The sequence below is a fragment of the Lonchura striata genome, chromosome 2 (assembly GCF_050655825.1).
Source record: "Lonchura striata isolate lonStrDom1 chromosome 2, ASM5065582v1, whole genome shotgun sequence".
Taxonomy (NCBI): Eukaryota; Metazoa; Chordata; class Aves; order Passeriformes; family Estrildidae; genus Lonchura; species Lonchura striata.
In genome coordinates, this window is record NC_140704.1 from 10,708,615 (window position 1) to 10,735,099 (window position 26,485).

Genomic DNA, 26,485 nt, shown 5'->3' on the forward strand with positions numbered 1-26,485 from the left:
ATACCACAATGACCTTCTGATGTTGTGCACAAAAGTGTCGTATTGGTATAACTTAAAGCCTAATAAGGTATAGGACTCATCTTTTTCAGATAAAATATTCAGCCGAAGTAAAGCTTTAATCACAATAGAACAAATTATTTGAAATGTACCATTATAGCACTATAGGTACATTCCAAGATACCTAAGTTGACATCAGCTTTCTCTTCTCATGAAAAGAACAATAATGTCTCCTGAAATACAAATAAATTATTATGCTCTTTTTCTCCAAATAAGTAGGGAAGAACAGGAATTAAGATTTAAATTAATTTTTTTTAAAACAAAAATTCTAGTATGTCAAATTAAAATAACTAGCACCCATACGAAGACTAGTGAATTGTCTTTAATGTTAATGCACCTGTTGAAATGCACAACAGCTTCAAGCTCTTGAAGCAAATCTGCAAGCCACTCTTACTCAAGTTTACACACTGGTTTATTGGCACTAATGCCCTGGGTACTGGAGGGGGGGGGGGAATAAAACAAACAAAAAACCCAGCAAATCTCAAAAGTTCAACTTCCAAAAGTATGGCAGAAAACCATGTTGAATTTTTTCCTCTACTGTTAAATAAGTAAAAATTCACATCTAAGAAATGCAAAACAGAGAAGACAACTCAGAATGAAAAAGAGGGAAGAGAAACAAACAAAAAGTGCACCAGCTTTCTCAGAAATGAAAAGCATGAGTTTTTCACAATGCTCCTTAGTGCTTGTTCCAAGCTAAGTTGGAAGTAGGAACTATCTGCTGCATAGCACATCACAAGTGAAACTCCTGGCAGAACATAAATGAAACCAAACCTTCAAGATGCCCCAAGAGGAAACATACACAATGTATGTTTTCTTCCCAATATACAGTTAACAAAGACAAAAATTTGAACATATCTGAATAAAAATCAGGTCTTCAATCTTCCTGAAAACATATGTAACATTTACAACACATATGCACACAGTACACAACCTAATGTATGATTTGCCAAAAGCTTACCATACAGCCACTTACTGGATCTTGCACAGGCGCACAGCAACAGCAGCACATGCCACTTGGCACAACTGACTGAGCAAAATTCCTGTTACAGACTGCGAATTCCTGCTTGTATGGGTTTGTGCTTTTTTCAATTGCACATCCATACAAAGTGCATTCCTTGCATTTTCCTCATATGGCAAGGTGTGAGCAAGAACCTAATTCAAGATTAGTGATACAATTCCTGCATAGCCTAAAACCCCCGTACCTTAAATGACTGCAAACTGTCATACCTTGCAGTTTATGTAAACCCCCACAAAGGGCTGAAGCCAAGCTGAGTTGAGGCTTCTAGTCAGTACAGAGAATTAACCACCTCCAACAGCTCTGCTCTGGCTGTTTAATGTTTCAATGCCGTCAGCCAACTGCCTTCTAAAATGTCCTGACCTACAATTCTGATTAAGACACAGTGAAAAGACAATGCTTCCTACAACACACCAGGGGAACATGCAATTATAATACTTACTAGATGAGAACCGTCCTTAACTTCTTGTACTTGCTGCACCTGCGGTTCAGCCACAACTTTAGTGTCCTGATCAGAAGTCATGAGCTGTCTGCTTTTTGGCTGCTCAGAGAGAACTTTACTGGTCACCTTTGTAAGCTGCAGAAATAAGAAGACAAAAGATTCTGTAAGTGGTTGTTGAAATTCCTGAGAACCCGCAGCCACTCCAGACACGCCATCCTGACTCAGAGCAAAGGTCCAAAGAACTTCCACACAATACGGTCGGGATTATGCGTCCAGAGAAAACATAAAATGAGGATAAAGCCACCTTGCAGATACACTCAGCTCCCAGTCACTGGGCTGCCTTGGATTACTGATGAACACTTGCCACAGCACTGGGCAGGGAAATTCCACTGAGAAAGTTTCTCTTGATTCTCAACTTACTTATTCAGACATCATTTCAAACCATGACTTCTTCATACCACTCCACTCACTAAGAAACATTTAGTCACAAACTAACCCTTCTTCTATAACTACTTTGATGGTCACTTTATCTTTGCAAAATTTAAGAAGCATGTTACAACAGTTCTGCTAGACTAGTAATGCTCAACCAGTTCTTCTGCTCTATAATCCCAAAATCTTATTTTATTTGATTAAACAAGTAAAAAACTCAGAGTTGAAAGTCTGACAGTGGTATTGCTTTGAAATTTGATGCTATTATTTAGTACTGCTATTTTTAAAAGTCTTCAAAAAACAATACAAGCTAATTTAAAGTATGAAGTCTCAAAGTAAATATTGAGGTGTGAAAATCGGGCCTGTTAAATTTTTTTTCTAAAACAATGTAAAATGTCTTTTTAGTTTTTTATTCATAGGAAATTGCAGTACTGCATCTGTAACAATGCATGAGAGACATTTATTGCTTTCAAGTTGGTGGCAACAAACATGCAATCTCCTTAAAATGAAAATATAAAGATTTGCAGCACATGTAAGTTAATGGTACTGTTCCATTCTTTAGGAACATAAGCTCCTTTTAGGGAACATAAGCTCCTTTTAGGCTACCTTGACTCCAAGACTAGAGTTAAGAAGACTTTCAGTCAAGGGCATTACAACCTTCCATGAATCTCCTTTACACTGTATTTTGAAATGGACAAATGCAAATGTCAAATACAACTGACTGAATATATTCTGAAATTTTCAAAGAAAATTATTATGTTCAGCTATGAACTGATTCAAGCACCTGTATTACAGGATTATGCAAAAGGTATTTTGTACATACAACTGAGGAAACAAATATACTGACCTCCCCAAGAAGATGAACATTTCAGCTTGCATGAACAGTTGCTTACCAGCTCATATTATTGAAAAGCATGTTTTCAAAGAAACACAAGTACAGTGTCACTGTTATAGTCTCAAAAGTTTTTTTTCTTAACACTATGTCTCTCATCTTGGTATAGAAACACATTAAGGAAAAAAATTATACAGACAAAAAAACACATTAAAATGGAACTAGAAGATTACACTATCCCTCACATAGTGTTACACACAAATATACTCACAGGTTATGTAACAAAGTCTGCAATTCATTCAGGATGTTTATATTTTATAAAATAACAAAAAACCATCCTCAGGATGAAAGCAATTTTTCAAAAGCCATATTAAATAGCCAGATTCTGTGTTGCTCAAAGCCATGCATGGGAAGAAGCAGACTAATACTGCCTCTTGGAGAACACTTCTGTTCATGTTTTTTAAATAAATTGTGTTTAGTCTTTCCAAATTTTGGATTAATTTTTCTTTCCAAAAAGAGCCTAAGACTCCTCACTCATTTCATGTTCACTGTATGTAACCTCCACTGCTATTCATACTACCTTTGGGCATAGCTTTGGTCCAGATTCATAAGCTAAAGACTACTTTACAGAATGACAAACATGTTTCAGTCAGCAATGGTGGTATCTACTCAGCATTTTGATCCCCAAATCCATGTTAAGGTACTTCTTTGCATCCTTCTGTCACCTACTTATCTTACATATTCCCATCCCCTTCTAGTATCAGCCTGTCCAGAGCCACGCTTCAATCATTTCCATCCTCTGGTACACATGTACCAGTGTTAACACCAAAATTTGTAATTCTATGGATAAAGGAAGGGAAACAGCTGCAATCATATGAATCTGTCAAAGAAAAAGTAAAATTCCACTACATATATGTCCTCTAAAGCATTTGCAGACTGGCCATCAAGCACAAAATACCCAGCTAAATCATTAATTGCAGCCGAGGATAGACAGGTTTTCAGCTAACCTGACAGCACATAACTGCCGTGTGCACATTGCAACGTCAAATTCCTTGGGTAAGCCACCAGCAATTAGAGCAGCATATCACTCGACTGCTTTTCAGAAGTCCCTTAGATGGGATTATGCAAGATGCTTATCACAGGCCAAGTCTAGACTGAAGCCATAGGTAACTTTGCTTACACTACTCAGACTAATAATCATATTCTCATTAGATACACGGATTTGTTGTGATACACACCATACTAATACCACTCACCTTGTAAACAAATTATTTTTAGTAATTACAATGTCAAACCCATATATTTAATTTGAATTTTGATCACTAAGTATCAAAATGGCACTCCAAACAACAGCAATAAAGTAATTTGTTTGAAGAGGATAAAACCTGCTTTCCAAATCCCATGATTTTAACAATGATCAGCCTTTGCCTTTCTGCAAATGGGCAAGCCATACAGAAAGATCCCGAACACAGAAGGAGGGAGCTTCTGCTGCAATTTTTCTTCACTTAATACATCCCACTGCTACAAGTCTGCAGGATGTCAAGTGTTCAGCTGCAAAATCCCAGTGGTTGTGAGACACTTCAAAACAACTTCACATGCAGGGCTGTTCTGGAAAGTTAATGCCACCTTTTCTACTGCAGAGCTGCCACTTATTGGACTCCTAGAGAACAAAACCTACATGACAGCAGACTCCCATGACTACCACATCAGAGAGTACAAGGGCTGTAGAAAAAGGCAGTGATACTTCAGGAAAGAGAAACCCAATAAAAATCATAGAATGTTTAAAAGCTCTCCATATGATATATTTTAGCATGTTTTTCATTAGTATTGATATATCTCTTCATATAAAAGCTTATTTATACAAACCACAATCAATAGTTGGTAATTCTAGAAACCACAGGTACAGGTTCACTGTTTGGGAGAGTTTATCAGCTGAATTAGTGACAAGTTAAATGGAGCATTTTAATGCAGCAATAAAAATCATCATCCAACTGAAGAGTTAACCTGTCCATGGCTTTAAAATATACAGTTTACCAGTCAGCAGTTCAATGTATCTTTGCATAAATAGATGTTGCAGCAATAAACAGGAGACATTTAAGAGAAAAATGCAAGTTGGCAAACCCTTCTGTAGCACTACCTACAGCAGAACATTGAGCTATCACAATGAAATGACCATTTTGTTCATCACAGAATCACAGACCAGTTTTTTAGTTGAAAGGGGCTTTCTGAAGGTCATTTAGTCCAACTCTTCTGCAAGAAACAGGGACATCTTCAACTAGATCAGATTGCTCAGAGTCCTGTCCAACCTGACCTTGAATGCTTCCAGGGATGGTGCATCCACCACCTCTCTGGGCAACCTGTGCCAATGTTTCACTGATTTAGAAGCACCCATTAATTTCAATTCTGCAAATGCATACAGTAAACCATTGTATTCTTCTGGCTTGCCATTTGGCCATCACAGAACAATAAGTAAATTTCAGCAACTTGAGAATAGTTCTGCTCTTGACTCTACTACAGACATTCAAGTACTTATTTTGACAACTATCTATCCCAAGAGAAACTGCCTAGATTTTAGTGAGACTTACCAAAAGTACTCCAAACTTGGTTTGTAAATAGGTAAGACAGAAAAGTTTAGAACACAGGAAAAACATTTTTCTTTAGAAATGGCACAATATTCAACTATGTTTGCTTTCCCCAAAACTGTAGGTACACTGCTCCATCTGCAAAACTAGTAATAGCAACAGTAAGGGCAAGAGTGCCTTATTACTCGTTTTCTCATTAGTCACCCTTCACTTGTACAGATCTGTCCCTGTGGACACCTGGCGAGTGGCTAACCTGAGGAGTTACAAGAATATTTTCAGGAGGTACTGAGACCATCTGGTCAAGCAACATGGGTATTTCAGCCTACTGGTTTCAGTCTGCAACGCCCACAACCACCTTCACAAACAGAAAGATATGGGGTTTGTTTGGCGGGGGGGGGGGAGGATAGGTTGATTTAAAAATATTTTTTGGTTGTTTGTTTGAGGTTTTTGTGAGGTTTTTGGGCAGTTGTAATATTTTGGTTTTTTTCTACAGTTGACAGCATGGCTCTTCACTGTTAAGTACTTTCAAAGCCATCTAGTTATAAGAATTCCATCATTTCAGAAGATACCAGATACAAACCAGCAATGGCCCACAGAATGACTACACAGATAAGTGCACACAACCACATGATCACTCTTGCCTGGGTGCCAAGCCAAGCAGAGCTGGGACTGCTCTCATCCAAAAGCCACACGTGTGTGTTAGCGTGGTGCCAACATCTGACTAACCTTTACACTGCATTTTAGTGCAGGTTTAGGTATCCCAGTACAGGCAGAGTTAATGTGCAACTGTCTGGAGGTATTTATAAACACGCTGCATCCACATGCACCACAACCTTGCAAATAGTTTGGAAAATACATCTATCTCATTGATTGTTACAGAGCAAACAAAACCCCCACTGCTCTTGCTGACCTCCCTAAAAGACTCCCTGGAGTGTAGCCCCCAATCCTCCTGCTTTCATTATAGACATCTCTAATTTTTCTCATTCATATTCAAAGTGTGCTTTTCTGCAGTCTGTTTCACAGTCTAGAGTTACTACAGTCTGAGTAGCAGCATGCATTCTTTCAATCAAATCAGTCACATAGATCTGTTATTTAAAAACATGCAAAACCCCAAACAATGCTCTAGGGCTGAGATCTTGCCTGCCAACTTTGAGCCCAGAGTAATCAGCCCTTAAAAAGAGATTTACAAATGCAAGTGCTGACAACTAACTTTCACCCTGCAAACATCAACAGCATAAAACAAAAAAGCTCACTAGAATAAAAGAACTTTTCACTGCTCTTCCAGCAAGTACAAACAAAAATATGTTTGAGTTTGGCTTTGTGCAGAAGTCTTCCTAGCAAACATTTTAGAAACTTTAAACAGAGATTAAGTTTTCACAAGGCTAATACAGAAATACACTTCAGTAACATGAGAAAGCTTAAAATGTTTTCCAAACAGAGGTGCACTGCTTAACCTGAGACTCATAACAAACTTCCAGCTGCAAGCCAGAAATCCTCTTTCTACTGTGAGAGAGAACACACTTTCTCACCATCCACCACACACTTGTGTACCCATGAGGGTACAGCAGAGGTAATCAGAGCTACCACTGACCTCAGCTCTGAAAAGTTTTACCACCTGCTGAAGACATCACATAGACATTTATGAGAAATAAGAGATGCCTTTCCCAAAAATATGCTACAATTTTAATACATTATCTCCTCTTTAAATATAGTTTAAATTTTCTTTATTAGTTTCACCAGCTTTGTGAATAGCCAAAGCATATGTAATACATGAACGAGTTAATCATGTTTTCCATTCCACTGAATGTGCCAACTCAGATACAGGATGTATGGTTTAGCTTATATAGCATCATCAAGAAAAACTGGAAAAACCCTAATCCTGAAAGGCCGAGTTTCCCTCTTAGTGTCATAAACACGGATACAAACTTTCAAGTTTCATCTGGTGGTTGAGGATACTTTCAAAAAAACATCTCAGCTGTTAGAGCTGACCCATCATCCTGCTGCATGGGGCACATGCTACCATTCTGTAGAGAAATAACATCATCCAAGCTGTATTACGCTCACAGAGAAAACCTGTGACAGAACACAGGAGTTTCCATCTTTCCCTTCAAAGTAGGAAATCAGTTTCTTTACAGAGCAGATGTGACAAGCAATCTAGCTTTCAAAGGATGGAATTATTTAAAATAAAATATACTGTGAAGAAGTTCCATTACCACAGCAGATAATACAGCTGTGAATAAGAAATCTAGCAGCACCAAAAGCTTATCTGTTTGTGGCCATGTCTGCAATCATCACTATGCCTACATCGGTTGTAAAATCTCTATTACACAACAGCAATTCAAAAGCTGACACGACATAAATATTTAGTCACAGCATGTGTCTACAGAAGTCTTGAATGCACTACTATTAAAAATCATCACAAGGTCCTCAATTTGTTTAACTGCTGATTAGCTAAATGGTTGGGGGAAAAGTTGAAAATTCACCTCTGCAGCTTAGTGTTTAGACCCAGTGATTTATTCAAGTCTGTCGGATGAAGGTTTCAAAACGTACAAGCATCCAGTGCATGTGCCAGCATAGTGGCTGGAAAGTTAGATTTCAAAAAAACCTGAGAAAAGTAACCATTGGATTTGTTTCAGTTTTCCTTCCTGCCAAGAAATTACTTATGCCCCAGCACTCTCCAGAATAATGCAACTTCTGGGTTCCTGAAAAGGAACATGGACCTAAGCACTGGGGGCAAACCTGCAACAGAATACTTGGGGAAGACTCAAGGCACTTCAAAATGTCCAAGGCAACTAGGTGTTAGCAAGAAATACAGTGTCAGAAGAACAATTAAACCTTAATGCTGTACCTTCTTTAACATCCTTCAACAGAAAACACAAATCATTTAGAGCTGCTGCTGCATCTACTTCACAAGTTTGGGTTTTTTTTAATCCCTTCTATTGTTTATAAGGTTGAGGGCCTCCAAAATTGTTCTGCAATTCTATTAATTATCCCTTAAAATGCAGTCTCTCCTTTAAGAAAGGCTGAAATAGTAAATCTTGCTGTTTAAAAGGAATACTGCATTTTTTAATTTAAAGATCTATGAAACATTTCTGTGTGAGGCTTCCCAAGCAATTCACAACTCTCATAATTTACTCAACATTCTCATTCACACAGAAACCTATGTGATGAAGAGCACACCAGAACTGATTACTCTGCAAGTCTGGAAATCCAGATCATTACAGTAATTAGCTGTCCAAAAGATGCCAAGCAGCAAGTTATTAAACAAAGGTGATAAAATACCAAAGAAACCTGATACTGGTAAATGATAATGACCGTACAGAGGCACATGAAAAACTCTTTCAGTGAAGAACAAGAAAAATGGGAAGAGGGTAAAGTTACAGTCTTACTCAGCATCTCAAGAAGATGATGTCAACAGTGCACAGAAAATAACAGGATGACTTCCACCAACAAAAATTATGATTCATAATTTTTTGTATCTAGCCTTTTATGCACTGTATTTTAAATATATGTGTGTAACAAAAATAAAATAATTTCACTACACTCAATGGTCTGTCACAGAATTTCTGCAGCCCTCCTGCACACCAGGAATCCTTCACATCCTTCACATGACGTTACTATCTGATGTACACTCAAACATCACTCCAGATATGGACCAAGAAGCCTGTGGCTCACATCATCCTCAGAAATACAATAAACCAGATGTTTAATGGTATAAAACCTAGCAAAAATCTTACCACTTAAGAACACTAGGAGTGCCTACCAAGCAAGAATAAGCCACTAGGAAGAAATGTTTATGCCTTATAAGAGTGTCATGTGCCCTGAAGACAAGAGTGACTGTGTCATGAGCAGTTTTCAGTTTGCTTGTGCCTTGTTCTCAGTTTTCAAGTCTGAAGCGGCACTCTCCTGACTGTAGGCTGAAGCACATTACATTAAGAAACTCAACTCATTAATTAACAGGAGTTGCTTCATGTTGCACATCCATCACAAAGCCACAAGCTTGTTTTCCTCTCTGTAAGTGGACTAACAGCACACACCCTGCAGGTTATTCATAAAGATATATACTTAATTTCTATTATAACTATCATGTCAGATAAGATATTTATCAGATGATGATTTCAAAAGTACCACACTTAATTAAAATTCATCTCTTGACTCTCTGATTTGTGCATTTTCCAAGAAATCCCTCAAATGGCAGAGTTAAATTGTTAGCAGGTCAACCAAATCATGACAATTTCTGAAAAGAAAAGTGGAATGCTAACTTAATATAGATTAATAATGACTGTAATTCTCCACAACCCATTCTCTCTTGGAAAGCTGAATGTAGAATTACACATTCTACATTCACTACCAAGGCCTACAAAGAGAAGAAAACATCTCACATTGAATGAAAAAGGTCTTTTAACTTTCACAGAAAAGAGATCAGAAATTTGTTACTCAAGTAGATTACATAAGTACCTTATCTGACGTATAATGATTTTTCACTAAAATGCTCCATCATTTGCCCTCCATTATACTTGTAAGCATTTGACGTCCTGCCTACCTCCCAGCTCTGGCACAACTTTTTAGTTTTCCAGGACAGAAAACATCACCAGCATGAACAAAACTTGAATAAATTTGAACACCCCGTTCTCCAGTTAAACAGAGAACTACTCAGTAGTTGCCTGCACAGGCACTTTACTTCTGTGGCCACCAAAACAGCAGCAGAAGAGAGAGGACTCAAGCTGAATGCCTGGTGGCATTAATCCTGTCCTGCTCTAGGAAACCAGAGGAGCAGAGTGCTGCAAAGCCAGTACTTCAGTTCTGAGTGGGACTCAACAGTTCAGGTCCACATCACTCTGCTGTTGCTGTTACAAAGCATCATCAATTAAAAAAACAAACAAAAAATACCAAAACAACCCAAAACCAAAAAAGGAAAGTAAAGGCTACAGTAGCATATCTGCAGAACCTTCACAACAGAAACCCCAGCACACTGAACACTGCCTGTACTGAATTAAAGAGCGAAAAGGACAGGCCAGTGCAAGCCACTGCCTCTCCTACACTGAAATAATCAGAAAACTAATTAAGCCTAAATACAGGGCAAACAATGCTTTAAAGTAGCTACTGAATGACAAGCTTGGAGCTGGACCCCACACTCTGAACAGCACTTCATATCTGCATCTGCTTCCAAACTACATTTGGAATACATTTGTTAAATAAGCCTAACCAGAAAAGCAGACTAATTCTTCATATAATCTTCTAAAACCATCCAGCCTAAATAATGACTAAGTATATAAAGCCCCTTATATTTAAGCCTAACATGAGTTAAGAGGAACTGCAGGATGCGATGGAAGCACCTTCCTTTGGCAAGATTTTTTCTTGCATTAATATATTTTAATAACCGATTAGGTTCTCATCAGAGCATAGGCATCATATATTATACTAATGCACTATTCACATTGATTTCTTCTAATATTCCCATCCACCTACAAGGCAACAGCTTATGCTTGCAGTGTCCAGTGGAGTAGGATTCTGATCTGCAAACATAAGTCATAGCTGAGGAAATACAAAAAAAGTCTTGGTATTTTTACTAATATGCATAAAATGTTTCCTTCCTACACAAATATTAATTCTAGATGTTTTAGGGTGGTCTTTGATAGGCTAATTGGATTTTCTCTGAAAGTCAAAGCTTTTCAATAACTTCAGAGGTCTTTATGCCAACAAATTAGATGGGAGAGTGTTCCAGGCTTTTAATGTAATACCAATATTTACTATCAAATAAAATTCTGGCTCACTGACCCAGAAATTGTCATTTCATGCAAATGTTAAATGATGGAAAAAAAAAATTATGGAAACCATCATAAAAGTGTATTTCTAAATTTTAGCACCATCAAATACAAAACCTCACCTAAATCGACTATCATCCATGTTGCTTGTTTTCACTAATGTAACATGAGTCAAAAACTGCACAACACTTCTGTACATACAGAAAGAAGAGCAATTGATTAGAAACAGTAAATTGAATGGGTGAGAAAACTCAAGCTTGCTTTGGAGTAGACAGGGTACTGTTAGCACTAAAGACTGGGTTTCACAAAATATTGCTCATTCTTGTACTTTTTTTAAATAGTCATTTAGAGAACACTACATGGTAGCTTAAACTTTTGAACTCTTAAAATAAATAGCCCTGTATTGCTCTTTCCCATAGCCAACAAAGACTTCATGAAGAGATTAACATGGCTATCAGAAAAGAGATCCATAATCTGTTTCATTCAAACTATTATTTATTCTGACAGACATCTCCAGCAGGTAAGTTTACTCTGGCACTCTGGACACCAAGTCTGTCTCATCCTACCATACCTTCTCTGAATTTATGCACATACAAGGAATTATTATGCAAAGATAGTATCTTGCATAATAATGTATTTTCTTTGTTTCCTTTCCTTCCCCACATAACTGGCCTGCTCTCACTTAACCAATGAGGTGGTGGTTTTTTGGTTTTTTTTTGTGTGTTTGCTTTTCCCCAAAGTAGCTATGGAAGGGAAGTATAAGATTAATTTTCCCATTCCTGTGCTGAAGGAAGCAACAATTAAGCATGCTTCACTTCAGAGTAGTGAAGTTTATGGAACCCGTTGCACTTTCACTGTGAGAGACAGTTTCAATCTAAGACAAACTGATTCCTGATTTGGAGTGAAAATTAGAAAGATACTGAACTTTGCTGGACAACATACTCACCAGCACCTCAGCATGTCAGGCTCACTGTAAGTAGACCTGTCATTTCATAAATTCTGTCTGTTTAACAAAACAACTGCCAGTTCTACAGTATTTTACTAGTTGCTTCAAGTTTTTAAAGCTAAGAGGCAGCAACTGATGTCTATTTGCCTTTTCCCAGTTCTTCAAAGAAACACTAAATCTTCAAATTCTGTAACACATGACGAGGTTCCAGGAGGTTTAGCACTTGCTTAGAGGGAACAAGTTAAATGTTGTGCATGAAGAGCGTGAGTTTGGCAATGCTGGGAACAACGAACTTCCTTGTTTCAATTACTGAATGTTCCTCCTCACGATTTACCAATACCAGCTCGAAGTTTTCCGCATTCTTTACTACACTGCTAACCAGAGAGTGGCTGAAGCACTCACAGCCTGCCTGTGACTCCAGGCAGGACACTTGGCAAAGGAGAAGGAAACAACTAACCCAGCTCTGCTGGGCAGGATTTTATGAACATCATCTTCCTCAAGAAAAATTCTGAAGTTGGCAGAAGCAGATGAAGTATTTTATGATGACAGATAAGACTAAAAACACCACTTGAAGCTATAGGGTTAATATTTAGTGCAGTTCCAAGAGTGAGGTTAGAAGTCTGACCTTCTTTAACAGATCTTAATAGTCTTATCTTAGAATATTGCTATTACTTGGATTCCATGTTTCAAGTCTGCAATCAGTATCGCACTTAAGCAAGAGGAGGTTAAAAGCTGCATTTGGAACTTCCAGGACCATTAATATTTTTAGTACTTTGAATTATTATTTAAGACACGTCCAAGGCTTCAGAGCCAATTTGCCAAGTTCTTTATCATGGCATTCTGGGACCATACAAAAAACTCCTAATTCAGGGAAGCAGAAATCTAACACCACAGATCTCAAATTCAAATGCACACAGAACTAGAATTCTGGAAAAGATCTGATGCAAACCAATAGGACAACCATTACAATCTTCCTGGATTATATCTTCCCTCACAACATGCCTGAGAAAACAAAGAGAGAAGAGGAACTATACCTACATGAAGTCCAAGTGAGAGGTATATATAACCAAATATGATGTTGATAACACCAGTGACAAGCAAAAAGGTACAGTGACAATTTTTGTCCCAACACAAATGTATACAGCAATCCTTGACAATGCAAAGACTATTTCAATAAAGAGTCATTCTGCAAAACAAACAGTCTGGGATGACTCCCCTCAATCTCTGGGGTTTTGTAGTTTGTTTTGGTTTTTGTTTGTTTGTTTTTGTTTTTTGGGGGTTTTGTTTGTTTGGTTGGTTTTTTTCCAGGTGACTTGAAAAGCATTCATTGACCTAAAATGTTAGTTTAAGTTTTGAAACACCTTCAGGACCAAATCTAAAGTGAAATTTAACTCCTTTAAATTCAACACAGAAGAAGCATAATTTAACTTTAAGGTTTTGTAAAAGAAAAGGAAGCTAATGTTTTTTGCCAATGATTATTTCATTAACCTCTTTGCCAAAAATAGAATTTAACTCCAATAATCCACTCATTTTAGTATTACTTCCTCTTCTACTAAAGGCTAGCATCCTTCATTACAAGCTTCACCGAAACCAGAAGCAGCTCTTGCTTAGTTTTAGATCACTGTATGAAAGACTATCACCTTCTGGGTGCACATTTGTTCACAGTCAGAGTACCCCACCTTCCTAGAGTATCACTGTAATCAAAACTACTGGTAATTCAGGTTTTGACTCACAGTTAAAGGATGGACTGCCAATATTTTAGCTTGGATTTAATGACAATAATCCTTCCTTGCAAGTCAAAATAACTGGGCAGACCCTTCTAAAAATTCCACTTATTCCTTGAATCCAGTTAGAATACACAATGTTAACTAAAAAAATTATAATCATAAAATATAGAACTATAAGCTAAACTGTAACATATGTTCATTAAGAGTCCTTTCCCTTCTTGATAGCATTTTTTTTTTTTTACATTTATTATGAATAATTGGACAAGAACCTTTAAATTTGAGCATGGACACAAACCCAAGATCCTGGAGAGATGCCAATGTAGACAATTATATTCTGACCAAATTGTTTGCCTTGCTGCTTTAAGCAGCAACATGGTGACCATTTTCTGTCCCTATCTGTCGGTCAGCAACAACATTGAATGGGAATGAAACTCAGAGATAAGTCTGCAAATTCTGCACATCCAGGTAGCTCAGCACTTAAAGTAACTGTACCCCAGTACATTCTTAACTTTTGCTCTACTTTATAATTCCTAGAACAAGAACCAGAAACCAGAAGGATACATCCAAACATCTGAGCATAAACCCTAAGCACTAGGGTATGGAAAAGCAAGCTACTTTGGACATTGGCCTGTTGATTCATCAGTTCCTTGTTTAAACAACAGTTAGAGTCAGACTCTGTTGTGGGGCAACCTGTGACAGCATCACAACCTGTGAAAATACGCATATGGATACCAACAGTGACCGAAAACAAAACCATAAAGCTGCCAAGAAACATCACTGTAAAGCTTTCAAACCTTTCATTAAGTTTCTGCCAAATGAGATTCATGAAATAATTTTTTTTCTCAACACAGTTACTATTTAAGTAATATTTTGTTTCTCGGGTTTCCCTGTCTGATCACTAGCATCCTATAATTATAAAATATTTCACTTGAAATCACACCGCAGAACGTTGGATCGGCCGAGAAACACTGATAAACACTTCTAACAGAGTAACAGAAATCTACAGTGCTTTAAGCAAGTTTGCAATTCCACTAACAAGACAGATGGAAGTTTGCCTTATGAATAGTACCAATAAAGTATTCACCATTGTTGCTTACTTCCAGAAGTCAGGAGTGAAGGGCCAATAAGAGAGAATTAACTCATCCAAAGGGAAAATATTGTTTAGATACTTGTGCAAAAAACCCACAATAAATCTAAAAGCCAAATAAGGTGATACAGTATTTAGACTTCCAAAAAGCCCAGCACTAGCTTTAGATAAAATAACTCTTATGTTCTTCACACTGAAAACTCAGTGTATTCCCAAACATATTCCATGTGAAATTCTGATAGCATCTGAAGGTGTAATTTCCAAAGTCTGTGTTGCCAGTGTTTCCTGTTTTCAATAATGAAAGTTATATTGGCAGTTTAGAAAAGAATCCCTAACAGACAAAGCAATTGTGTCCAATTCATCACAGGCTACCATGGCAGACAGATGTCTATACACTTCTATAGGCATCTATATTTCTATCTATATGTGCAACAGTCCAGAACTCAAAGTTGTGTATACCTGCCACTACCTAAAAATACACATACACTGAACTCAGTATATCTGTGAACTCTGCATGGCCACAGAGGCAATCCAGAACAAACCTTTACTGTAGGATATGCTCTCTGGAACACCAGCTCCTTACATGGCAACAGCCTTATGAGAATAACAACAGAGCTGCTGGAAGTGCAGAGGTGGCAATCCATTCAGCTTATGAACAACTGATTCCTTTTGTATTACATCATTCAACTACCCATTAAGGAGCTGGACTGACAGGATCCAGAACATGCATAGCCCAGCCCTCCCTGGTAAACGAGAGCATTCGAAAAGATTAAGACTCAAAGAAATTGGTGATTCATCAGGGTGTCAAAACAGCGCTTCCCCAATTCCCGGCAATGTTCTAGGCCAAGCAGCTAGCCACATATTAGTAACCTCTGTCAGACTTCCAATTCTGGAGCTAATTGTTGTTCCTGAAACACATACCCAGACACAAAATACCTGCAGCAGCACACATCACAGAATGAACACTGCCACGGCTATCCTAATCACACATTTATGCTGTATTACAGTCACACCTAATTTGAGCACTCTGAAGCACCTTTGTTGTGTGCAAGTATTGCTCTGAATGGGGGGAGGCACCCTCTTTTAAAAAGGGCATGGAACAGCTACACACACAGATGTGAAAGACCAGTGATTTCATAAATCCTTGGCTCCATCACATCACCAAAATTTAAGTACCAACAGCTGGCAACCAATTAAGAGAAATTGTTTCTATCTTGTAATACTTTTATGGAACTTGAATAGATGAATGGGTGGAACAGAAATCAACTGCTGGTCTCCTGTTTTTAACAAGTTCCTCAGACTTGTTGATTGTAGACATATTTTTATTATTAGACAGTCAAAGTCATTATATGCTTAAAGAGAAAAGAAACAGGCTGTTGGAATAGTAATGAGTCTTCTTCAATTATCCAGTATGTGCAGTACAAAAACGTTTTTTGACCAGGTGAAGTATCACTCAGTTTTATATTCTGTGAAGTTACTTTAGAATGCTATTTTTGTGTTTAACTGTTGTGATACGCTAGCTTGCCTTGAGTTTAGTACAGAGGAGTTAATGCACAGGAAAAGAAAACAGAGCTTTCCCAAAGCATTAGCTTGAAAATGCAAATACAATTAGAACTGGTGCCTTTGACAAAGCACATTATCAGTTCAGGGGAAGAGGTTGTGCGTGTGTGTCTTCTCTTTTTTGAGGGATTACAAACTTTGAAACAGTGCTAATTTTAAGTTTGATGTCAATTTCCCCTCCCTAATTCAGTAAGTGGCTTCTGTGGTGAAATCCACCCGTCTAGATCTTGTATATGGACTAAAATCAGAGTATTAATTTTAGCACATGCATGCCTTGCTTTCAGAACAACATTGCTCAAACATCTTTCCAGGGCCTTTACTACAAGAGTGGCTTTTATTCTCATCTTCTACACAGCTCTCCACACATCACTGCCTATTTCAAAACTGCAGGGAGAGGGTTAATTTTCTTCCTTAAAACGTCCTGTTTTGTAACATCCTTCCTACTCACACCTGTGTGCCCATTCTGAATGCAAATGCACAAGACTTCCAATACTCTTGTTAGCTGAGTATCACTGATTACATGCAGGGGAAAAAAAAATGCAGCCTGAGATTATTTTCTACAGTTATGTCTAAGACTTAGACTCCAAAAATGTTGTTTTACTAGTAAATGCTTACAGGAACTAAGTAAAAGCTTAGAGAATTTTGTGAACCACACTTATTACATCTTAAGGCATGTAACAGTTTCTCACATGTGTGCATACATGCACACACACACAAATCACACTCCCAAAGCTTAATATTCTCTGGATTCCAGAACACATTTCTTTTGCTTGCTTCATCTCTTTCTGCCAGCAATAGCCCTCCTGACACTGCATTTATGAGCTACCTCCACAGCCACCTTCACACCTCCACGGCAAGAGCCCTCTTCTTTGAGATCGATAAGGCAGAGGCCTTTGCAAAACCTGCTCCTTCCAACACAGGCACAAGAAAAGTCAAGTGCTTTACATTCTCATTTGTGTGCCTTACCTGTTAATTTAGGAGAATGTGAATGCCTGATGAATATATATAGACACCATAGAATTAAACATTAATAGCGCTGAAGGTCCTAAAAACCACCTAGTTTTTAAAAAACCAAACTGATGGAATACATCTACACCTAATTACTTTGTTTTTTGTAACTCCTTTTTTGCTACCTTTAAGCTGTCACTTTAGATTTGTCATGCACTATGGTCACAAACATGCCTTTTCCGTGTCTCGCATGTGCATTTTGTGAGGTAATGTAATAAATATTTAACAAAGAGTTTATATTACCATGCCAATTAAGCTCTCAACTGATTTAAAGCCCAAGCTGCTGCAAGATATGAGACTTAATAATGGACGCAGAAACAGATCAGTACACTACATGCAGATTAGACAAACTTGACTCTATTGAGTTTGCATTTCAGCAAATAAACCAAAGAATTAACTTCATTCTAATCAAAATAAATCATCATCAGAAACTGCCTACATGGTTTCTGTATCTCTCAAAGAATCAAAAACCCCCAAAGTCCCCAAGCCCCCATAACTGCCTCCAATTCCAGATCACTTGTTTTGCTCTTCAATGAAACAGATTTAAGATACGGTCCTATATCTAAGCGATATATATATAATAAATACATAGCAATCATTTGTATTTTCTATGTGTATATTGGCACTACAGCCAGCCATAAAAAGTAAGCAAGGCAGCACATACTTGCGCTGACACCTTTAGTCCCTCAGTTTTTGTTTATAAATGGGGAAAAAAAAAAAACCTGGAAAAAATTACAAGGTAAACAATCAACCAACAATCTGTTCAATCTAACCCAGAACATTGTGTGTGCTTATGAACCCGATTACATACAATTGTTTATTAAGGAACATCCAAGAGATCTAATGCTTACAATTTTCTGCTTGTAAATTCTATGTTCGCAATTCATTTAAGCAAAACTTTTACCTCCGTTTGAATAAAGACTATTTTTCCCCCCAAATCTAAGACAAATTAAATGTAGAAGTAATTGTGGCTTCCATATAAAGAGCATATCCACATGAATGACAACACATGTAGAAAAAAAAAATTTACTGTATATATTATACATAAAATATATACTGCTTTTTGTATGTGCATTAACAGGCCTCAGCCTAGTTTTCACCTCCCTTTCAGTTCCCACAAAAAAAAAAAAGTCAATATTGTTCTAATAGCTAGAGTGATTAAGCTGATTAGCTTGATATCTTGAGAACTAACTTGAAGAAATGCTTACAAATCAGCATGGAGAAGTGAAAGTTCAACTGATAAAAAGTTACCAGACCAGAATCAAAACCCAAGAGTTGTGAAATACCAGCAAGTTGAAAAAAAAAAAATACAACATGCTTTGACCTTTGAGAATTTATCCAATCTGTAAAAACCAGATAAGTCTGACATTAAACTTCAACCACAAGACAGACCTTACAATAGCAGTCCTTGAGAAAGAAGAAAGATTCCTTCTCCAATTTTGCTAAGGATTCAGGGGGCAACAAAACTAGGCCAGAGACAAGACGCAGAATCGGAAGCCAGAATTCCCATGGTTTTACCCCAACAGTGACTCAAGTTTAAACAGTGGTTTTGAAACCAGCTCTCTCTCTGTGTGGCCACAGGCAAGTCTTAACCACCTTGCCTCAATTCGCTTAGCTGCAGAATAAAAATAATTATACTTATCTGCCACACAGGAATCTCGCACAACAAACACCGTTTGGCAAGGGCACATCTGTTTAAACCGTGGACAATGCTACGTAGTAATTTTGAGCACCTGAACAAACTGAAACCGAGAATGAAAGCAACCTGGCCGCAGCAGCTACCGAAGGCCCAACAACAGCTGAACGCCGGGGGCAGCGCAGGGCCCGTGCGCTGCCGCAGGTCCCGCTCCGCAGCCCGGGCGCACCCCCGGCCATTCACCTGCCCGGGGCACGGCTCGCCCGGAACGCCGGCGACGCGCCCGGAGCGATGGGCCGGGGCTGGCCCCGCCTGCCGCCCCGGAGGGTCCCGCCGCCCATCCGCCCCGGCCGGGTCCCCCGGCGCTCGGCCCCGTCCCGCGGCGCTCCCGCAAGGCCCCGTCGGCGCGGGGGCAGAGCTCACCCGCTGCGCCCGGGGCGGCGAGGCCGCAGTGCGGGAGCGGCCCCGGCGGCTCGCCCGCCCTACCCCCGCCACTGCCGCGGCCCCGAGCCGGGATCCTCCTCCTCCCTCCCGTCTCTCCCCCGGGAACCGCCTCGGGTGGGAAGATGGCGGCTCCGGCCGCCTCCCCGGTGCGAGGGGGCGACGGAGCGGGGGGTGTCGCTCGCCCTTCGGCCCCGCCATGGCCCCGCACCGGGAGATGCGGCCGCGGAACAGCCCCGGCGGGCGCCGTCGCCCGGAGAGCGCGGGCCGGGCGGCCCCTCGCACTCACCTGTCACCAACAGCCGCCGCCGCCGCCCTCGGGCCGAGGCTCGGCACGGGGGACACGGGCGGGTACGGGGAGGCTCCGCCGGCGCGGGGCCTTTCGCTCCTGTCGGGTTCCCGCGGGCGCCGGGGCCTCTCGCCGCGCCGCCGCCGCCGCCGGGGCCTCGCCGCCGGATGCCGTGAGGAGGAGAGCGGAGCGCGAGGCGGGGCCGAGGGGCGCGGGCGGGGCGGGGGGGGCGCGGGGGGCGGCGGCGGCTCCGGGCCCGAAACGTCTCCGAGCCGAGACTCAACCACCCGCTCGCATGAGAGACCCGCTTCCGGCTCCCGGCGGAAGTCCCGCCCCCGCCGGCGGAAGGGATTGGCCGGCGCCGCTCGGCCGGGCGCCGCCGCGCGCCCATTGGCGGAGCGGGGGAGGGGGAGGGGGGGAGGGGGCGCCGGCGCGCGCGCGGCGTGTGACGCGCGGAGCGGCGCGTGAGGCGCCTGACGTCACCCGCCGCCGAGGGGCGCGCGGGGGGCGGGGCCGGCGCCGCCCGCCCCTCCCGCTCGCTTCCCCCGGAGGCGTTTTGTCCCTTCGCGCTCACCGTAGCCGCGCCGGGAAGTGGCGGGAAAAGAGAGGGGAAGGGAAGGGAAGGGAAGGGAAGGGAAGGGAAGGGAAGGGAAGGGAAGGGAAGGGAAGGGAAGGGAAGGGAAGGGAAGGGAAGGGAAGGGAAGGGAAGGGAAGGGAAGGGAAGGGAAGGGAAGGGAAGGGAAGGGAAGGGAAGGGGGAGGGAGGAAGGGCGGGTCGCGGCTCCTGCTTCGGGAGCGGTGCCCCCTGTCTCGCTGTGTCGTGTGTCGGCGGGCAGGGTGCAGCCGGCCGGGCGGTGTTTCGGGGCACAGGGACGCAGCGGGCCGGGGCCTCCCTGAGGGCTGCGCTGAGGGAGCACGGCCGGCTCTGGGCTTCGGCGCAGGGCGCGGTGTCGCCTTCTGGAGCGCTGCCATGGCAGAGGCGGGAGGCACCTGTCCGGAATTCCCTCCCGCAGAGAGCTCCTGGTCTGGCAGCGCCTGTGGAGCAGGACTGAGCACTTGTGGCTCGAAGGGAAGTGGTAAACTTAAATAGAATTTTAGGAGGAAAGTATTTAGTGACAGAGTGACACATTTATTTTGCTTCATGTGGGTTATGAAAGCCTGGAGAGTCTTGTTTCATAGAATCACAGAATGGTTTGGCTTGGTAGACACCTCAGAGATCATCGAGTTCCAGCCCCTCTTCTCATGGACACCACTCCAGGTTGCTGCAAGCCCTGTTCAGGCTGGCCTTCAACGCTTCCAGACACAGAGCATCCACATCTTCTCTAGGAAATACGTCCCAGTGCCTCCCCAGCCTCCCCCTATTCATCGCACAGAGGGAGAGGAGTCCAAGGAAACAAAGGGCCGTGGAACAGTCCTGGGAAGACAAGGGCTGCAGCAGGAAGGAAGGATTGTTTTGTTAAGCAGGATCCACACAGTGCTTCCCTCCAACAGCACGTTCCAGTCCTCACAGACTGGCTCCTCTCTGCCACTGCCAGGGCTTGACAAGCAAAGAAGCTGCTGGGAAGTACAAATGCATTTTGTACTAGGCTGGAGAATGCCAGGCTGGACTGAACAACGTGCGTGGGAAGAAAAGGGAACGCAGACAGGCAGGCACAGGACATTCTGGTTGGAACACGAGGGACTATAGGCAGAGGTGACATCTCTGTAGGACTCTCCCAACTTCTCAGCCTCAAGCTCTCTCACTCTTCCCAAGATGAGGAAAAGAATAAATCTTCAGTTATATAAAACTGCAGTGAGCCCACAAGATTCAAGAGTTCTTTTGTTTGACCAAGGAACAAACAAGTCTTGTCAAACAGTTCTAGTTATTTAGTACAGATCATCATCTATTTTTAACTACAGTTAATTAGGCAAAAGGAAGACTTGTGGTTTCCTCTTGGGACTTCAGGAGGAAAAAAAAAAAGTCTAGAAAGGATCATGTTCCAGAGTTGCTCCCAGTCCTCAGCTTGTCTACAAGCTATAAAAACTGCAAAAGTACATCACATTACAACCAGTTACCAGTAGTTATCTGTACCATGCATTGCTGTCTGTCTGCATCTCAGAAATTAATCCAGATAGGATAATCCAATTTTTAATACTTACTGATAGGATTCACATGCCTGCCTTCCAGGTATCTGCTAGAAATTCCCATAGAGACACTACAGCAATTAGAAGACCGATTTTAAGGACAAGCACCCTTTTGGAATGGTTTTTGTGATAGTTTTAATGTCTCGATGTTACTGTATTGCCAAAAATCCCTTGCTAACAGGGGCACTAAAAAACATCCCAGTGCAAGGAGTGAACTCAGACCCTACTGGACACAGAGCTTTGCAGCAAAGTCCATCTCAGTGCTCACTCTTGGGCAAACAAGGGGATGTTTTCCATAGGAAGTTGTTTCACTTTTGCAGAATTGTCATGAGGAAAAAGCCCTGAGCAGAGGAAGACAGATAGGATACAGCTTGATGGGGAAAAGGAATAAACCAGCTTTGAGAGTGGGTGTTCAGAAGGACAGACCCTCAGACAGTGCCTCAAGCAGTGCAGGGAACATCACTGATCCATTAGGTGGTCACCACATAGCCACCGTATAAACAATTGATTGCTTAAAAGTCTACCTAATAATTTTTAAAAATGTATTTTATAAAGGAGTTCAATATAATTTTGTTGTTTAATGCCAGACCATTTTTCAACAGACTGCAGTACTTGTCAAGAAAAAAAAAGAAAAAAAAAAAAAAAGGTCTGATTTTAAAGTCTCAAACATGATAAGCCCCATTATATCCTTGTTCTTGAGAGGCCTCAAAATTCCTTACTCCTTTAGACAGGCAGTCTTCATGTCTGCCCAAGCTGTATTCCCATACAACACTAGGTGAAGCACTTTTTCTGGAAAGTAATGTGAGTTTTCTACCTGCCTGGCCCCCTTCTGAGTCTCACTGTGGGGGATGTGGAACTTAATCTCTAAAAATGCTTCCGTTTTTTAATGGCACACTGCTGAGATCAAAGAGGTTTGATGTTTTCCTTGGTACCCTGGTAGCTGAGAAATGTGTGCCCAGATAGGAGTGAAATATTACAGACTGACCATGGATGCTATGTGTGGTAGTAGAAACTACTCCTGTTTCTTCTGCCTTTTATACTCAGCAGTCAGAAGAGAGAGTGCACCTCTGAAGGAGCAATGTCCATGAGCAATTGGACCCTTAGTGTACAAAAATCAAGCAAGATTAGACTAATTAAATGTTTTTTCCTTGATCTGTGGTCAATCAGATATAAAAAGGACTATGTAAGTTACTTCTCAGCATATTAGATGTATTCCTAAAATTACATTTTGGTCTGGAGGAGTCCCAGGGGGAGCCTCATTGCTGTCTAAAACTGGAGGTTGTAGCCAGGTCAGGGTTGGTTTTTTCTGTCAAAACTCAACAGAAAGGATGAGAGGAAATTGAAATGTGCCAGGGGAAGTTCAGCTTAGATATTAGAAAAAAAAATGTTCACTGGAAGAGTAGTCAGGCACTGGAGTGAGCTGTCCAGAGAGGCTGGTGATATGGTTTAGGGATGGTTTTGGAAGTGCTGAGTTGAGGGCTGGACTAGATTATCTTGAAGGTCTCTTCCAACCTTGATGAATCTTTCATTCTGTGATTCTGTAAATTGTTAAATTAGGATTCATAGTTAGGGGGTAAGAAAAAGGTCTTTGGTATGCTTAAGAAGATAACTGTAAAAAGAGGAACTGCAAGTAATGCAGTGTTCCTGGAAACTAAACCTAGAACTGAGCAGCCAGAAAATCAAACCCTCAAAAGTCACTGGATGTACTGAACACTTGGGCTTTACAGTCTTTATGATTTCTTCTCAATATAGTAAAAAGCATAATATTTCCTTCATCGCAAGAGCATGGAGGATTAATTAATTGAAGTTTGTGAAGCACTTGGATGGAATGATAAAAACTTTCACTAACAGAGAACTAGATTTCTGCTTTGTAAGGAAGTTCTTGGTCTGGACTGCCTCTTTTTTATTGTTTGTTTGTTTGCGAGTTTGTGTTTTTATGTTTATTTATTTTTACTCCTTTGAAACACACTCATAAAATCCCTTCAGATCTATGGGATAAGGCTTCATGAATCACTAGTATTTAAGAATTGCTGACCTGAAGCACTTGCCAAAAGTCACAAACCACTCAGTACTCTGCAATTTTGTGAGACCTTATGAACCAAGTAATATTTTTCAATTCCTGAAGCTCTAACCCAGCTTTGCAGGAAGAGATATGTTTTGAAACCTAAGATACTAAATGATGGTACACAATGGGCTATTCCTGTCATAAAACTTTAATAGAATACTGTAACCAGTCTCTATTGCATGGATTTGATGAGTGGCATTTTAAGTATATATTATTTCTATGTCAGTATCTTTCATAAGTCGCAAGTAAATATATGATTGTGCCAAAGACAGTCCTTGTTCCAAGACCATCTCAACAGCCAATGTGGAGGACATGAGAAGCTAAATAATCCTTCCAAAGGGAGGGGAAACTAAGAGAGATTAAGTGACCTGCTGAAAGGTTATACAAGATAGGCACATCTAAGTTTCAGCTCCAAGTGGTATCTTATACTTTAGTGAAATGTTCAGGCTTCCTTTGTAGCTAAGTGAAAATCAATTATCAAGTAAACTGTTGAAAGTCCTTTATTGATCAGATAGATTTATTATCTCTGTTACCCCATGCATCTCTAACTGAAGGAATGATCCAGGTTCAGATGAGGTAGACAGAGATATGGTTCCACTATAACTTTTCTTGTTTGATGTTTAATGGCATACTCTTCATTTCTCAGCTAAGTTCAGATGTGTAATACAAAGTATTCAGTATTGATAAAAGCAGGTGATAATTTGGATCTGGTTCTTTTCCAGTTGAACAACCATTTTTAACACTGTGGCGAGGCTATCACGAGACAATTCCTTAATTAGATCCAGTGCCAAAATGCAGCTGGACTGCAGTGGAGTCCTGATGCCCAGACGGCAGCGCTGGGTGCCCACACGTGGCTGACAACATGAACACGTGCACTTCATGTCTTCCTTGGATCTTCAATATCAAGCCTTCTAAAGCTCTGCTGTAGAACCAGTTCAAACAACCCCACTCTCAGCAGATTTTCCCTCTGGCCTTATCCCTGCAGTAGGTGAGTCTGATTTCTTTAAGACACAGAGACCATTCTAAACTAAGGCTGTAGTGTGGGTGCGAGCCGTTGTTAAACCTGAGATTTCACCCTGTAAAAAAAGTCTAAGCTGTAGACTTAACATAAATACTAAAACTGTTGTTAACAGCAGCTGATTACAAACTTTCAGGAGGTGGTTTAACAGTAATAATTACTGATAATTGAGCATAATCACAAATCTGAAAATAGCCATTCTGTTTAATGGAGTTTGCACTATCATAAAACTGGCACAGGCCTTACACACACACACAGAATCACAAGGTTGGAAGAGACCTTCAAGATCATCAAGTCCAACCCATTCCCTGACACTTCAAATAACCCATGGCACTGAGTGCCATTCTGTCTATAGACCTGCCACTCTGCTACAGACCTGCAGCAGAGTCAGGACTTGACAACCCAGGCATATTCTGGGTTTGGACAATATTCTCTCTTTGATTTAGTTATTGTTAATCTGTGACATATTTGTGTCTTTAGCTTGGGCCCATTTTTAAAAGCTTATTAAACCTTATGAAAAAATTGTATAATTTATACATTTTCTGGCTGAGTAAAAATTTTTAAGGGGTCTGGAATATAATATTTTCTCTAGCAGTAATGGTATTAGCAATTTTCTGCCTTTGTACCTATTTTCATCATTTTATCACTGCTGTTTCTGAGCACTTCACAACAGTCTTTAAATATCATTATAGCTCCTGTGTGAAGTGTGAGTTATTTATCCCCTATCAACAGCTGGCAACCTAAGGCATGAACATGTTTGAGGTCTGTGTTTTAACAGGCCCCATACAAAAGTTGTATATGCTTTGAAAAATCATAATTTTGGATCTCTGTCCTCTTAAGGACTTTACTACGATTCTGTGGGATCATATATACATAACTCTTTATTCCCCAAACTTCCAATTTCAAACATGAGCCTATTTAATTGTATTTCCTGCTTGGATTCTCAAAGATTTTAAGATTTTCTATTTCTATATATTTTTGTGTGTGTGTTTGGATGCAATTTTACTTCTCTCAGTTTCAATTGTGTTGGACATCTGTGAGGAAAATTACATTAAATTGTCATGCCCCTAATGAATGAATTGCAAAACTATGAATATCAAGTGTTTCTAATTATAGAAGGAATATATTGGATAAGGCATAATAGTGAGCTGGGATAAGTTAGTAACTTAAATACTCAAGACTTGAAAAATAAGCATGTACCCTCTATAGAAAGATATTTGTGGCATCTTTGTTTCCAGTTTTCAGGAAAAATGTACTCCTTACTTGAAATTGACATTTTGTTTGGCCATTAGTTAATTTGGCCTCAGATAGACTGTTTAATATGACCCTCCCATCATAGCACAATATTATGTACAAGAAGACCAAATAGATTTCAATAAGCGTCTCTTTTTTGAAGTTAATATTTGGGCCAAGTGAAATATTAATTACAAATAATTGTTTCTAAAGCAAGACTTTTCCCTAAA

General features: G+C 40.5%; 1 protein-coding gene across 1 annotated transcript in view; it reads right to left on the reverse strand.

The window, feature by feature from the left end:
- Nucleotides 1-19,958, reverse strand: part of LARP4B (La ribonucleoprotein 4B) — a 54,514-nt gene extending 34,556 nt beyond the window's left edge. The window contains exons 1-2 of the mRNA XM_021528807.3: nucleotides 19,817-19,958; nucleotides 1,515-1,649 (exon numbers count right to left, since the gene is read on the reverse strand). Of these exons, the coding sequence (XP_021384482.1) occupies nucleotides 1,515-1,595 (81 nt within the window). The 5' untranslated portion in view covers nucleotides 1,596-1,649; nucleotides 19,817-19,958. The remainder of the gene's footprint in view (nucleotides 1-1,514; nucleotides 1,650-19,816) is intronic.
- Between the last annotated feature and the right edge of the window lie 6,527 nt (nucleotides 19,959-26,485).